This window comes from Elephas maximus, chromosome 3 (genome assembly GCF_024166365.1).
Source record: "Elephas maximus indicus isolate mEleMax1 chromosome 3, mEleMax1 primary haplotype, whole genome shotgun sequence".
Lineage (NCBI taxonomy): Eukaryota > Metazoa > Chordata > Mammalia > Proboscidea > Elephantidae > Elephas > Elephas maximus.
In genome coordinates, this window is record NC_064821.1 from 172,743,407 (window position 1) to 172,760,552 (window position 17,146).

At 40.8% G+C, this 17,146-nt stretch overlaps 1 protein-coding gene across 1 annotated transcript in view; it reads left to right on the plus strand.

Annotated features, from left to right (window-relative positions):
* Positions 1–699: 699 nt before the first annotated feature.
* AKNAD1 (AKNA domain containing 1) overlaps positions 700–17,146 on the plus strand; it is a 50,955-nt gene continuing 34,508 nt past the window's right edge. Inside the window, exons 1-5 of the mRNA XM_049880187.1 lie at positions 700–1,691; positions 4,518–4,557; positions 4,720–4,865; positions 4,964–5,050; positions 12,201–12,334. Of these exons, the coding sequence (XP_049736144.1) occupies positions 705–1,691; positions 4,518–4,557; positions 4,720–4,865; positions 4,964–5,050; positions 12,201–12,334 (1,394 nt within the window). The 5' untranslated portion in view covers positions 700–704. The remainder of the gene's footprint in view (positions 1,692–4,517; positions 4,558–4,719; positions 4,866–4,963; positions 5,051–12,200; positions 12,335–17,146) is intronic.

The following is a 17,146-nucleotide window of genomic DNA, read 5'->3' on the forward strand; positions in this document are numbered from 1 at the left end:
ATGGCCACTGTACTTTTAAAAATCAATCCTTTACATGTGTCCCAAATTTCTATTTGGGGAGATTATTGTTGTTGTTAGGTGCCATTGATTCGATTCTGACTCAAAGTGACCCCACGTGACAGAGTGGAGCTGCCCCATAGGGTTTCTAGGCTGTAGTCATTGTGGAAGCAGATCACCGTTTGAACCACAGAGCCGCTGGGTGGTTCAAATCGCCAACATTTTGGTTAGCAGCTGAGCGCTAACCAGGTCTCCTTCACTTGAATCCCCAAATCTTATTTTGAGAGAACAAATTCCAAATAGTATTTCTGAAAAGAGGTTAGTAAACATTGAAAATTTTAGGTCCTTAGCTATAGATCAGTGTCCCCCTCAAAATTTAAGGAATGAAATTCAAAAAAAAGTTAAAGGTTCCCTTTGTTTTCGGTTCCTCACTTTTATACCACTGATGATGTTAACACAGTATTTAGTTTTTGGTTGTACTTACCTTCATGTTTATAACTGAATTTCTGTAAATGAAATGCATCCAGCTTGGTCTGTAAGCATAGCTTTAAACATTATTCCAATATACTTAACAATGAGGCTGTTCTCATTTCCCGCAGAATGAGACACACAATGAAGATGATCAATGAAAACCAGAGGATCTATTGTTACAACTAAAGACATCAATACCAGGCACCAGAGGACAAGAGAGACCAGGCTGCACATACATGGATGAAGCGGATTATTCCGAAGATACAATTTACACGCAGCAGGAGGATTTACCTTATGATGGGGGCATCCCCCAAATTAAGATATGCAATAATTACAATTTTACAAAAAATGACATTCTTGATGTTACACATCAAATTATTTTAACAGTAGATGACCCTCAGGAAAAGGCTACAGATAATAAGACTTGCGGAAATGCAAGTATGGCCATGATTCTAGATAAAATTACTAAAAATGCTGTCCACAAAAAACATGATAAGGAGAAACAATGCACTATAATTCTTCGTATTCCACCTAATAAAGAAAGCACTTCAAAGTCAAACATTTCTGATATTTTACTCAATCATCTTTCCAAAGAGGAATTTGTAAAAGGCCAAGGCATTGATTGTGAAACTCTCCCAGAGATCTCTAATGCTGATAGTTTTGATGAACCTATTGTTAAAAATATTATTTTGTGCTATGTTAAGAGTTCTTGGCCAAAAGAACAAACCCCAGAACTAGATGACCAACTCAATCCCAGAAGGGATGGTGAAGACAGCCGTAAGCCCAGTTGTTCTCCAATCACTATAGAAGAAAACATCTCTGATTTAGAAGAGCCAATGGTTGCTGGACGCAGCAGCCTTCAAGGGAATTCAAAGTTTCTAACTAAAACCAAGGGTCCAAGTGGTAAGCAAAAAAATTTCCAAGGGCAGGCACCCCATAAACAACAGACTGAAAAATCAAGTTCCTGGAGTGGGTTCAAATATGGCCAAGGTCAAGTTCATTATCGGCTCCCTGATTTCTCTAAGGTTGCTCCCAAAGTGAAAATCCCTAAGAATAACGCAATTAATAAACTACTTACAGTACCCAGGCGTGCCAGGTCTTCTAACTTGGGAGATGAATCAGCTCTTGTGCAAGATCTTTTAGAAGCGATGCCTAGATCAAATTGTGTTGAAAAATATCAAGAGCAGAAAAAGGAAACTGTTGAACCTTCACAACAAATACAGGTAGGAGAAAGAAGTCTCCAGTTAATACATAATCAGTGTCACAGCTCATCTATATCAGTGTGGGTTTTAGGACGGGGCACGGAGCTGGGTTCTAGTTCTGGATCACCCTGAGTAAATGACCTCTTGGAAGCTTGGTGGATGTCCTTATTGGAAAAATTAGGGGCTGGACTAACAATAAGAAAACAAAATCCAAATTCTTCAACCTGAAACTTGGGCCTTTCCTTTTTTTTTTTTTTTTTTTTTACTTTGTCCTATTCTTCTAAATAGTCCTTGGGTGCTGCAAACAGCATACTTGGCTGCTAACTGAAAAGTTGGAGGTTTGAGTCCACCCAGAGGTGCGTCTGAAAAAAGTCCTGGTGATCTACTTCTGAAAAGTCAGCCATTGAAAACCCCAAGGAGAACAGGTCTACTCTGACACACAGGGGTTTTCACGAGTTGAAATTGTCGTGACAGCACCTGGCTAACGTTGTAGTCTTAGTTCCTTTCTGCTAGCACTGTCATTCTCTTAACTGGCTGGTCCGAGCCTCACCTCAGGCCTTGAACTCTCTGAATACCTGCCTCGCATGCAAGGTCCTGTCTCTGCTTACCCAAGACCTGCTCATCTTCATGGCCTTCTTCATTTCCTACTTCTGCCACAGGACTTTTCAGATTCCCCCAAGTCATTCTTTCCCACCCATGTTTGTTTTGCACTTCTGCCAGAGCGTTTCTCAGGAGGCTTTGTGTCATAATTTGAGGGGTATCTGTTTCTTCCACTAGATTGGAAGATTCTGGAGGGCAGCAACCTTGTCTTATCTTTCCATTGCCTAACTTCCCCCAGAGGCCTGGCCTTGTGTCTTACATATATTATACCCTTCATTATTAATGCTACATTGAACTGAATTAAGATCTTCGATAACATACTTCAAGCCGGTAATCATTTAGTGCAAAATTTTAATGCTTAAATTATGCCAATTCCTTTTTCCTCTTACCTTATCTTCCCATCCCCCCACCCAACTCCCCAACATGATCTCATTGATTTTTTGAGGTTCTACAGCAAGGCAAATTCATACTGAGGACCAAAGTAAACATTTTAGTTTCTGGGACTTTGCCAGGACTGTATGATCTTTCTTTTAAGCTCTTTTATGAAGGGCATCGGGAGTGGAACAATCCTGTCTACCTCTTTCCACTTCCATTCCTCATGCTTCAACTCTCTTTTCTTTCAGCTGAACCCTCTGGGGAATAGGACCCCTCTCCCCAAGCCAGCAGCCCACCTGGCCACAACTGGGATTCTTTTCTAGGTCTTGGAGAGATCTGTACCCCAATGACATTGGGAAGTCTCAGGGTTCCTCACTGTGCTGGAGGGAGAAAGCCCCTGGGTGTGCACAGTTCTCAGTGCCCTGTGGTTAGTTGGAGCAGAATGGACATAAGGCTCATCTCCCTCAGGCAGTGGGAGTCTAAGGTCAGCTGTCTGGTTTTCTCCTGCCCTGTCACATCAGATTGGAGAACTGAGCTCCATAGGTTTCACATCTGTAATATAATTGAGATATTCATAATGACCTTAGTCTCATTTGACAGTTAACCATTTCACTCTCTGGCCCAAGTGTGTTTTTGGGCTTTATGTGATGGGAACAATGATAAAGCCTTCAGAGTGAAAAGCTCTGGAATTATGAACCCTTGTCTAGTCAGCCTGTGGCAAGTAGAAAAGGGTCATGTCCTGTGTAAACAATCACTGTCTTGACACACATTTTGGAACTTAGTGCACACTGTTTTCTGTTATTCTCTGGACTGTGGTTACTATGTGTTTGGTGCTAGTGAGAGCACCAGCAACAGAGCTGTGACAAAGCCAAAAACGGTCCTTGTCCTCATGGTGCTTATGCCTAGTTTCAGCAGCAGCGTTTGAGTATTACACATAATAGTATCAAATACAATAGTAATAATGGCTAGCATGTGTTGAATGCTTACCACATGCCAGACAATAGTAAATATTTAACATTTAATCCTCATAACAACCCATGAGGTTGGTTCTATTACTATCCCTGCTTTACCGGTAAAGAATCTGAGGCTAGTCTGGGGTCTTAAAAGCTTGTGAGTGGCCGTCTGAGGTATTCCATTGGTCTCACCCCATCTGGAGAAAGAGAGAAAGAAGAAAACCAAAGACACAAGGGAAAGATTAGGCCAAAGGACTAATGGACCACAACTACCACGCTTCTACCAGACTGAGTCCAGTACAGCTAGATGGTGCCCGGCTACCAGCACCAACTGCTCTGACAGGGATCACAATAGAGGGTCCCAGACAGAGCTGGAAAAAAAGGTAGAACGAAATTCTAACTTAGAAAAAAAAAAAAAGACCAGATTTACTGATTCGGCAGAGGCTGGAGAAACCCTTAGAGTACAGCCCCGGGACACTCTCACAGCTCAGGACTGAAGTCACTCCTGAGGTTTACGCTTCAGCCAAAGATTAGACCAGCCCATAAAACAAAATGAGACTAAATGGGCACACCAGCCCAGGGGCAAGGACAAGAAGACAAGAGGGGATAGGGAAGCTGGTAACGGGGAACCCAAGGTTGAGAAGGAGAGAGTATTGACGTGTTGTGGAATTGTCAACAAATGTCACAAAAACAATATGTGTATTAATTATTTAATGAGAAATTAATTTACTCTGTAAACCTTTGTCTAAAGTACAACAACAATAAAAGAATCAGAGGCTTACAGCGATTAAGGAATTGTCCAGAACTGGTTCTTGGCCACAACGCTGACTACCTCTGTGATGACCAGAACACATCTGGTCATCCTGAATAATGGCTTTGTTGATCAACGATAATGTTTTTTTGCCCTTTCATTGTGCAGATGGAACCTACAGAGCATATCCATCAAGAACTTCTTACAGGTACTATCATTTTTAAACTTCTTGGATATAGATATACATATTGTGGGCTTTAAAAAAAAATAGCAAATAGTGGTTATTGCCACAGACTTCTGTTTTCAGTACTTTATAAAACTGTGATAAGTTGATATGAGTGGTAGCCAAAACTTATTCTTTCTTACATAGGAATAGAATCCGAGACAAGTCTCTTTAAATTGTCATCAACCTCTCAGGAAGACTCTTCCTCAAGTTCTTACATATTTCAAAATATATCAAAAGGGAAACAGATGTGTCAGAAGTTAAAAGAACAGACCGACCAACTGAAGGCTAAAGTAATACCCTTAACGCTTGTTATGAACAATAGAAGTAAACAAATTCAAACACGAGACACATGCCATTCATGAAATATTGCATTTTTTTTTCACTGCAGGTTCAAGACTTTTCCAAAAGAATAACACAGGACTCTCCCTATTTGCAAGGGAGGCAGGTAATAACTTTTATCCAGTTAAAAAAAATTGTTATTAGGAAATTTGGCATGGATAAATACAAATGACTTTGTAGCACCACGTTTTCTCTAGGTTGGTGGGAGTAGCAATGTACTGGTAGGAAATGTTTTGCTAAAGATTAAACTATCTTTGTGTTACGGGGCCCAGAATTCAGTTTCTATATCTGTTTAGCCCTCTTACCTTCTCAGGGGATCTGTCACTTATGGCTCTCACTCCCCACCAGTCACCTAGTAGCACATCTGAGAACATGGTAGATTCAAGAGAAGAAAACATAAGCCATTATAAAGGGAAATCTGTGTGTGTGTGTGTGTGTGTGTGTGTGTGTGTTATGAGGCCTGGTGAATATAAGGTTATAAAAATTGCTGGTATTTGGCAATAAAATATTTAAATTTTGGAAGCTCTCTAAAATAGATCTTGAAGCTGTGCTTTTAAGATCAGGTTTTTTTTTCAATTGTACATCCTTTCTTGCTTCTATAATTTAGTAAAATCACTGATTTATGTCACCACCATAACACTTTTGTTCATCAGTGCCGGGGCCATGGGAAGCTGGCGTGGAACAGGGCAGCGGGGGCAAAATGCTGAGACTGGGAGAACCAGAAATGTGCTGAAGTGGAAGAGGTAGTTTGGGCCATTGGGTCAGCAACAAGGCAGGTGATCAGAAATCCTGACGTTAAGACAAGCGAAGTTCAGGGCACGCTGTGCTTCAGAAACCAGACAGTACAGAGAGAAATCAAGAGGACTCTAGTGCTAAAAGACACAGTTTATTACTCATTCACTCATCATATTAATTAAATAACTCCTTCAGTCATTCAACATTTATCAGGTATTTCCTATGTCTTATCATGATGACCCCATGTGTGCAGAGTAGAACTGTGCTTTATAGAGTTTTCAAGGCTAGTAGTCAGGCACTTAGCTGTTTGTACTATCCAGGGACATGGGGTCACCATGAGTGGGAATCGACTTGATGGCAAATAACAACAACCCTATGTCCCAGACCCTGTGCCAGGCACTAGGAATTTAAAAATAAACAATCCATTTTTCAAGTGTCTTATAGTCTCCTGGGAACAATGGGCTGGTAAACAGACCAGTAACTTGTTTCTTGACAAATGTCACCCATGATGCTATCGGCAGCCTAGCAGAGAGGCTCACCCTTCCCAGATGGGGCATATCGGAAGGCTTCCTGGAAGTGACTTCTGAGCTGGGCATTGCAGGAGGACTATGGGCAAAGTTGGCAGAGTAGGGGGTAAAGAGGTGTCCTAGGAAAAACAAACAACAGGTACAATATCCCAAGGGCAAGAAAGTGCTGATAGTATGAGGAACTGTATCCCACTGTAATTTACCAGGAGCTCAGGGTGTAGTAGAAGGGAGCAGACTAGAGAGCTAGACAAGGATCACATCATGGAAGTCCTTTAAGTGATGCTAAGGAGCTTAGATTTTATCCTGAGTTTGAGTGATGGGACAACACTGAAGGATTTAAAGCTGGAAAATGGTAAGCACCATGGCGGCGAGAATGCAGACACAGAGACCGGTTAGGAAGCCCTAATCCAGATAACAGGTTATGAGAGCCTGAACCAAGGCAGGCAGTGAGGATGGAGAGAGGGACAACCCTAATCTTTTAAGGAAGTGGTGGCAGGTTGAATGGGAGAGAATAAGGGAAGGGAGGGAGCTTGAATGAGTTTCAGATTTTTGGCTTGTGCTACTAAGGTCAGAAATAAAAGTGGAGGAGCCAGTTCAGAATGGGTGTGGGAGGCAGGCAAGAAGCAAGATGTCAAGTTCAGTTTGGGACATTCTGAGTTTGAGCTCCCTATAGGACATCCAAAAGGTTCGTGGGTGGCACAAACAGCTCGTGCTCGACTGTCAATCTAAAGATTCGTGGTTCGAGTCCACCCAGTGGTGCCATGGGAGAAAGGCCTGGCAATCTGCTTCCGTAAAGATTGTGTTGTTGTTGCTAGGTGCTCTTATAGCAACCCTATGTACAACAGAATGAAACACTGCCTGGTCCAGTGCCATCCTCACAATCATTGCTATGTTTGAGCCCATTGTTGAAGTCACTGTGTTAATCCATCTTGTTGAGGGTCTTCCTCTTTTCTGATGGCCCTCTACTTCACCAAGCATGATGTCCTTCTCCAGGGACTGATTCCTCCTAATAACATGTCCAAAGTACGTGAGACAAAGTCTCACCATCATCGCTTCTAAGGAGCATTTGGACTGTACTTCTCCCAAGACAGATTTGTTCGTTCTCCTGGCAGTCCATCGTATATTAAATATTCTTCGCCAACACTATGATTTCAAACTCTTCAATTCTTCTTCCATATTCATTGTCCATCTCTCATATGTATATTAGGTGATTGAAAATATCATGGCTTGGGTCAGGCACACCTTAGTCCTCAAAGTGATATCTTTGCTTTTTAACACTTTAAAGAGGTCTTTTACAGCAGATTTGCTCAGTGCAATGCATTGTTTGATTTCTTGACTACTGCTTCCATGGGTATTGGTTGTGGATCCAAGTAAAATGAAACCCTTGACAGCTTCATTATTTTCTCCATTTATCATGATGTTGCTTATTGGCCCAATTGTAAGAATTTTTGTTGTCTTTATGTTGAGGTGTAATCCATACTGAAGGCTGTGGTTTTTGATCTTCATCAGTAAGTGCTTCAAGTCCTCTTCTTTTTTTTTTTTAGGAATCAAGCTTGTGTTATCTGCATATCGCGGGTTGTTAATAAGTCCTCCTCCAATCCTGATGCTGTGTTCTATAGTCCACCTTCTCAGATTATTTACTCAAGATTGAACAAATATGGTGAAAGGATACAACCCTGATGCACACCTTTCCTGATTTTACACCACGCAGTATTCCCTTGTTCTGTTCAAATTACTGCTTCTTGGTCTATGTACAGTTTTCTCATGAGCATGATTAAGTGTTCTGGAATTCCTATTTTCCAAAGTGTTATCTATAATTTGTTATGATCCACACAGTTGAATACCTTTGCATAATCAGTAAAACACAGGTGAACATCTTGCTGGTGTTATCTACTTTCAGCCAAGATGCAGCTGACACCAGCAATGATATCACTCGTTCCCCAACCTCTTCTGAATCTGATTTGAATTTCTGGCAGTTTCCTGTCAGTGTACTGCGGCAACCTTTTCTGAATTATTATCTTCAGCAAAATTTTACTTGTGTGTGATAATGATATTATTCAATAATTTCTGCATTCCCTTGGACCACCTTTCTTTGGGATGGGAATAAACATTGATCTCTTCCAGTCAGTTGGCCAGGTAGCTGTCTTCCCAATTTCTTGGCATACATGAGTGAGAACTTCCAGTGTTACATCTGTTTGCTGAAACATCTTAATTGGTATTCTGTCAGTTCTTGGAGGCTTGTTTTTTGCCAATGCCTTCAGTGCATATTGGCCTTCTTCCTTCAATACCATTGGTTCTTGATCATATGCTACCTCATGAAAGGACTGAAAGTTGACCAATTCTTTTTGGTACAGTGACTCTCTGTATCCCTCCCATCTTCTTTTGATACTTCTTGGATCATTCAATATTTTGCCCATTGAGACCTTCAATATTGCAATTCGAGCGTTTAATTTTTTCTTCAGTTCTTTCAGCTTGAGAAATGCTGAGAATGTTCTCTTTTGGTTTTCTAACTCCATATCTTTACACATTTCCTTATAATACTTTACTTTCTCTTCTCAAGCTGTCCTTTGAAATCTTCTGTTCAGCTCTTCTACTTCATCATTTCTTCCTTTCACTTTAGCTACTCTGTGTCCAAGGGCAAGTTTCAGAGTCTCTTCTGACACCCATTTTGGTCTTTTCTTTCTTTACTGTCTTTTACATGACCTTTAGCTTTCTTCATGTATGATGTCCTTGATGTCATCCCATGACTTGTCTGGTCTTTGGTCATTAGTGTTCAATGCATCAAATCTATTCTTGAGACAATCTCTAAATTGAAGTGGGTTATACTCAAGGTTGTACTTTGGCTCTCGTGGATGAGACCCATAAAGATTATACTGAGAAAACCCTATGGAGCAAGTCTACTCTGTAACACACAGGGTCATCACGAATTGGAATTGACAGCAACAGGTTTTTTTTTTTTTTTTGCTTTGTTTTGTTTTTAACAGGACATCGAAGTGGAGAGGTTCAGTGGGCATTTGGAGAAGTGGATCTGGACCTCAGAGGAGGTGTTTGGGCCAGAAATGCAGATTTGGGTGTTGTGGGTCGAAACTTTGGGGTAGATGAGATTGCCCAGGTAAAACATCTAGAGAAGAGAAGAGGGCCAAGGATAGAATCATGGGAAACAGAAACCAGGGGCAGGTGAAAGAAGAGGAGTCAGCAAAGGAGAATGACAAAGAGTGAGCTAAAAGGTCAGAGGCAGACCTGGAGGGAATGGAGCTGGGAAGCCAAGGGGAAATAGGGTTTTTAAGAAGAGGGAGTGGGCCGACTATCAAATGTTCAGGTAAGTAAGGAATGCAAGACGTGCATATGATTTGGCAACCAAGAGGTCATGAGGGACTTTAGCAAGCCCAGTTTCAATGAAGCTGTGGATCCAGGGAAGCCAGATTGCAGGGGTTATAGAGTGAATGACAAATAAAGGAGATCTCCAAGGAGTCGGGCTTTCAGGAACTGGGAGAACACAGAATTCAAAAGGATGGGCAAAGCAGAAAGAACTAGTTGAAGGCACTAGTCTTCAGAGGCCTTCATTTAGGAAGCTTCTTCCTGATGTTAAAGGGTTTAAGTGTGATTCTGGTTGGAACTTCAAGGAGGATACAGATGACTCCTGACAGTGGTCTGAGAGTTTCAGGCCCATTTGGTCCAGTGTTGGAAGACAGGGCTAAAACTAAAACTTCTCAGCTTAGTTCACACAGTGTAGTAGAAAACATTTGGATTTTGGAGCATTTGAGTGAGTTTAAATCCTACTTCTACTTATTGGTTATATGATCTTAGACATGTTGTAGCATGTCTGCCCATCACAGAGTTGCTATGAAAACTAAATGAGGTACACTTGTACTTAGAAACTGTTCAACACAATTTATATTCCAAGATCCTAAATTATAATTCGTAACTGACTTTCCTCTCTTTCCTCTTTGTCCGCTTTCCTTTGAACACCTAACTCACTCTCATGGCTTCAAATGCCATTTTTATGTTACAAATTCCTAAATTACTAGTCCTAACTTCCCACCTATAGCTCCAAATGTTTATGTGTATCTTCATTTGATATCTCATTCTCACTACAAGCTTTGCCAACAATGACATCTTCAAACTCCTTAGCCTTTCCAAATTCCTCATTTTAGTCAGGGGCATCACACTCTTCCCAACTCCCAAACCAAAAACCTATGCATTGTCTTGATATTTACAGTATTACTCAAGGTCTTGGCAGGAGTCAGATGGCTTAGTTGAAATGAGGTAATAGAGGAGAATTTCATAAGGCATCATTTACAAGAGAGACCGATAAGGGATGGAAAAACTTCTCATGGAAATAACAGTGGGGTGCTGCTTCACCCTTAGGCCTGAAGGGGCAGGGGAGGAGCAGGAACTGGAGCCTGAAGAGAGTAGCTGTAGCTGTAGGAGTAGCTGATAAGCACTGTGGCCTTTGGTAGAAAGAGACAGCCAATCCAGGATGACATGGGGAGATCCCTTACCTCATCCTTCTCCAACCCCTCTCTCCTGCCCTTGCGTTTCATTAGCTGAAACCAGCCAAATCTGAGAGCAAGGGAGCTTGTTGATACAATTCACTAAAGGTCAGCCTCCTGGGCACAGAGAAAGATGGAGGGTGGATCTGTGGGGGAAAGTGGAATACATCTACCACACTGGCAATTTTTTATGGCCTATAGCCAGTAGCCCTGGTGGTGTAGTGGTTAAGAGCTCAACTGCTAACCTAGAGGTCAGCAGTTTGAATCTACCACCTGCTCCTTGGAAACCCCATGGGGCGGTTCTGCTTTGTCCTATAGGGCTGCTATGAGTCATAACTGACTTGACGGCACCTAACAACAACAAAGAGTATGTTTTCAAACTCTTGTTTACTCCTTTTTAATCATCATCATCATCATCACCATAACTGCTATTGACATTATTTCATTTAATTTTCACAACAATGAGATGAGGGCTATTATGATCTTGATTTTACAGATGAGAAAACTGAAGCTTGAGTTCAAGTTGCCTAAAATCATACTGTCAATAAGTGACAGGGCCTGAACTGGAGCTCTGGTGTGTTTGACCTTGTAGTCTCACTATACTATGTTTCTCTCCTTGGCAATATCTCTCCAATTCACCCGTTCCTCTCCGTTTTCATGAATGCTGCCTACTCCAGGCCCTCCTGATCATCTCCAAGCCTGGTTTAAGCCTCATTTCTTCTGTTGAGCCATGGCAAAGTACCAATCCATGGTCTCTTTTCTCAACTGGAATAAAACCCTTGAAACCAGGGACAATGTCTGACACAATTTTTTTCTCTCTCACACCCCTGGCCTAGGGCCAGACATGGGCAGTGCTCAGGAAATGTTTTCCAATTGGGGATACAAGGCTGAAGACTCTGTACATCTTCAAGGCAAGCCCTTGACCTGCACAGTTTAAACATTCACCTGCACCAGGCTGCACATGGGCAAGTCTGAAAGACCATTTCGTAGCTTTTGGTTAGGTCTTTCTGCTGTTCCTTCCCCAGTTCACCCTCAAAGTGCCCTTAGACTCAAACCCATTTTTAAGTTCCAGTAGCTTCAGACATACCTCCTAGTAGAGCTCCAATTTCCTCCTCTATAAAATGAGGATAATAAAATCCACTTGGTAGCATTACAACATTGATGTGTGGATCAAATAGGATAAAGAACGGGAAAGTGCTTCCTAAGTGGAAAATCACTCTGCAAATATATGGGCTAATTAACGTTCCAATAAGGAAGTTCAGAGGCTTCTGAGTGGGTTTGGGGAGAGAAATCAGAAGTGACTGTACTTTTTGAGCAACGTACTATGAGGGAGTTGTGAATGTTGAGATGGATCTTAGGTTGTATATTTTTAGATGTCAGACACTGAAACTAAACAGTTGGTGTTGCCAGGAGAAGGGTGGTGGCTTGGTTTTCACACTCCTGGAAGGTACACTCTCCTTATGTTTTTTTGGAAAAAGAACTACACTCACAGTTTTGCATATGAATGATGACAGTGACTTCACTGCTGTAGGTCTTGGAGAAACTGCAAGGACATCTTGAACTCCTGGAGCAGGAGTTTCTGGCAACCAAGGAGAAGCATCTGACTTTGCAGCAGCAAGGCCACAAGCACAAATCCCCAGCTGTCGATGACTTTGATCCAGAAAGGTCAGGTTTAAAGTAATTGCATGAGGTGGAGGGTTCAGAGCTGACCTTCCTTGGGTGTGATTCTGATGTGGCTTCTGGCTTAGTGCTTGGATAGCCACTGGTCTAAGGTCAGCAAAAACTGTGCCACCAATGAACAAAGTACCACCTCATGCAACAAATACTTATGGAATACCTGCTGTGCGTAAGGTGCTGTGCTGGGCATTGACCCAGGTGGAGCATCCAAAATTAGCAAGAGTCTTGTGGAGAGAAATATTATGCCACCATTTTGCACTTGTTGAATGTCATTATACTTGATCCTGAAACCCAGAAGAGCAAAGGAAAACCCCAGAAAAGCTCACATGCTAACCCTGGAGGCTCTCTCTCCTCTCTAAGCCCTTTCTCTTCTCTTCTCATCCTTTTCCTCCCCTTTTCTCCCCACCCCTCCATTATCATCCCTGCCTGTTTCTTCTCTTCCTTCCTTTTTCCCTTTTCTTTCTCATTCACTGAAAATTCCAAGGGGCAGTGGGCAGGAGAGGATCATTATTATGTTGGTCAGTGTTGGGGTGAGGGACCCATAAATCCTGACAAAGGGAAAATGTTAGGGTTTAAAGTCAAATGATCCCTGAGCTAATTCACATTAGAGACTTGGAGGCACAACCTTTGAAGTTTGCAACTGGCCATTTTTAGAGCGCTATACTCTTCTCTCTCCAATTCAAATAATTTTAAGATGTATTCTGAGACTCAAGGCTAGGATTGTTTCCATATAATTTCCTGTATGAGTTACAAGAATCCATTTAATAAGTTTAATACTTGTAAGTTTTGCTCTTTCTATTCATAGCTTTCTAACACAGAATCATTCTTGATGCCAAAATATTTTAATGGTTTGTATTTTGGCACTAGCATCCTGAGGTATTTTTTTCCTAAGGTACTGATTTCACATTTTCCAAAAAGAATGAAACCTCTGTCTACTGCTGTTATTTCAATACTGAGTAATTAGACAGCAAGGGTGGGGTTTTAATATTGACTTTCACCAAAGGCTTATTACTATTATTATTTTTTCCTGAGGGGGAAAAATATTTGTTTAAAAATTTATAGAGAATGATCTTTATTTTCCACGGGATCCCACTTGTTTTGGCAGTCATTTTAAAGACAGGCCTCTCTGCACATTAAGACCAAAGTTATGCAATGCTTTATTTATATCCTAGCTACAACCACACAGTGTCTGGCACAGTATAAATCAAAAGACTTTCAACTGCAGTTACATCCCATATACAGGAGAAGCTTTTAACATCAGGGCAAGGGAGGGATCCAGCCTCTTCCGAAACTCAATTAAAGCCACCTCAGGACAAGCCAAGGCTGGGCAGGGCGAGACTGGTCCTCTGTACTTGTATGGGCATAACGTGGCAGTGAGCAGAACCCCAAACAACCTGAGATGGCTTGGTATGTGAAGAACTTTCTAAGTGTTGAGCCCAAAGGCTTGTGGATGGCCCTGCAAGAATTCTGCAAATTTATTGACTAATCACTTGTTTAAGTCAGCTGTTCTGTTCTTATTTAAAATGTCACCTTTAAAAGGTAAGGTGCAAAAATACTCACCCGGATTCCATCCATCTTATTATTCAGGATGGAGTTCAATAGTACTGTGATCCTTTCACATAGTAACACCAGGAGGCAAGGAGTCAAGAAGTGGGGTTCTACTTCATCAAGGCTCTTTCCCTGATATTCTCAGCATATAATCTTGCCTCCTGCTTTACAGAACAAACATGAATTCTCTCAAAAAATATCTTTTTTCCATCTCCAGATCGCCATGTTTTCACCTACTCTTTCTTCCTTCACCACTTTCCAACTGCTCCAGTCATGGCCCTTGAGCCTATCACCTCCCACTACCTTGACGATGCCTTTCTCCCTTATTTTACTTCCTTCTCTTAAATTTTGTCTCTTCTTGTCCCCTACTTCTGCCTGCTGGATTATAAACATATTTTCATATATTTTATTCGATTTTTTTTTATCACTTTGAGTTTTCATGGTTAGATCTTTGTTCCACCACTTATTGAATAGAACAGCCTTGCCCCATTGATTGAAAAGGCCGCTTTTAGCATGTATGAAACTTTCACATGTCTAGGGCCTAGTTCTATTCTATCCTTTTGATCTATATTTCTATTTCTGCATTAACCACACAGCTTGTAATTATTATCGTTAGTGTATATTTTGAAGTATTTCTTCTTTTAAAACTTTTTTTTCGCTATTCTTGCACACTGCTCTTACTAATAAACTTTGTAAGCAACTTGTCATGTTTTCTTCATAAAATCCCTTTAGAATTTTATTTTCAATTGTAGTAAATTTACAGACTAATTTAGGAAGAGTTAAAATCTTTGCAGTGAGTATTCCCATCCAGGAACATGTTTCCTTCATGTAAACTTTACACATTTTCGTTGTTGTTTTTTACCGCTAGTTTTGTTAGAGTTTTTCAGAAGATAGTTAATATGTTTTCTCTAAATGGTATGTAGGAAACACAAAACATAGTATATTTAACTTGTACTGGGCTACTTTGTGCAACACTCTTCTTAGTGTTTTGTTGGTTTTTCAGTTGACTGATTGTTTTAGTTTTTAGGTATGAAAATCATAGCGTCTGAAAACAATGATATTTTTCCTCCCAAATATTTACACTTTTTTTTCTTCCTACCAGTTCTTATAGATCTCATTTATTTCTACTGCTTTATTTCATTTGCTAGTCTTTCCAGAACAATATTGAATAATATTGGTGAAAGCAAACATTCTCGTTATGGTCCTAGTGTTAATGGAAATGCTTCCAAATGTGATAACTGTTGTAGGTTCAAGGAGATAAGCTTCATCAAGAAAGATTTCTTCTAGGATTTACTGGATTAATTTTTTTTTTTTAATTTAGAAAGATGTTTAATTTAATCAAATGAGTTTTAGGAATCTATTTAGAAGGGCATATAGTTTTTCTCCTTTATTTTTATAGTGAATTGTATTAATAAATTTAATACCAAACCATAGAATAGGCCAGGAAAATTTGTCTTTTCTTTTTATGTTCCAGAAGAGCTTAATAACACAGGAATTCTGTTCCTTAAAGTCCTGGTAGAATTCACTCACAATACCACTTGGGCTTGGCACTTTCTTGGGGGGTAGATTTTTGCTAATCTGCTTTATGTTTTTCTGGTTATTAGTGTTTTCAGACTTGCTACCTTTCTGAGTTGTTGTTAGGTGCCGTCGAGTTGGTTCCGACTCACAGCGACCCTATGCACAACAGAACGAAACACTGCCCGGTCCTGCGCCATCCTTACAATCCTTGTTATGCTTGAGCTCATTGTTGCAGCCACTGTGTAAATCCACCTCATTGAGGGTCTTCCTCTTTTCCACTGACCCTGTACTCTGCCAAGCATGATGTCCTTCTCCAGTGACTGATCCCTCCTGACAGCATATCCAAAGTATGTAAGATGCAGTCTCACCATCTTTACTTCTAAGGAGCATTCTGGTTGTACTTCTTCCAAGACAGATTTGGTCGTTCTTCTGGCAGTCCATGGTATATTCAATAGTCTTCGCCAACACCACAATTCAAAGGCATCAATTCTTTTTCAGTCTTCCTTATTCATTGTCCAGCTTTCACATGTATATGATGCGATAGAAAATACCATGGCTTGGGTCAGGCGCACCTTAGTCTTCAAGGTGACATCTTTGCTCTTCAACACTTTAAAGAGGTCCTTTGCAGCAGATTTACCCAATGCAATGCGTCTTTTGATTTCTTGACTGCTGCTTCCATGGCTGTTGATTGTGGATCCAAGTAAAATGAAACCCTTGACAACTTCAATCTTTTCTCTGTTTATCATCATGTTGCTCATTAGTCCAGTTGTGAGGATTTTTGTTTTATTTATGTTGAGGTGCAATCCATACTGAAGGTTGTGGCCTTTGATCTTGATTAGTAAGTGCTTCAAGTCCTCTTCACTTTCAGCAAGCAAGGTTGTGTCATCTGCATAACGCAGGTTGTTAACGAGTCTTCCTCCAATCATGATGCCCCGTTCTTCTTCATATAGTCCAGCTTCTTGTATTATTTGCTCAGCATACAGATTGAATAGGTATGGTGAAAGAATACAACCCTGATGCACACCTTTCCTGACCTTAAACCAATCAGTATCCCCTTGTTCTGTTCAAACAACTGCCTCTTGATCTATGTAAATGTTTCTCATGAGCACAATTAAGTGTTCTGAAATTCTCATTCTTCGCAATGTTATCCATAATTTGTTATGATCCACACAATCAAATGCCTTTGCACAGTCAATAAAAAACAGGTAAACATCCTTCTGGTATTCTCTGCTTTCAGCCAGGATCCATCTGACATCAGCAATGATATCCCTGTTTCCATGTCCTCTTCTGACACCAACCTGAATTTCTGGCAGTGCCCTGTTGATATACTGCTGCAGCCGTTTTTGACTGATCTTCAGCAGAATTTTGCTTGTGTGTGATATTAATGATATTGTTCTATAATTTCCACATTCGGTTGGATCACCTTTCTTGGGAATAGGCATAAATATGGATATCTTCCAGTCAGTTGGCTAGGGAGCTGTCTTCCATATTTCTTGGCATAGATGAGTGAGCACCTCCAGTGCTGCATCTGTTTGTTGAAACATCTCAATTGATATTCCATCAATTCCTGGAGCCTTGTTTTTCACCAATGCCTTCAGAGCAGCTTGGATTTCTTCCTTCAGCACCATCAGTTCCTGATCATATGCCACTTCTTGAAATGGTTGAACATCGACTAACTCTTTTTGGTATAATGACTCTGTGTATTCCTTCCATCTTCTTTTGATGCTTTCTGCG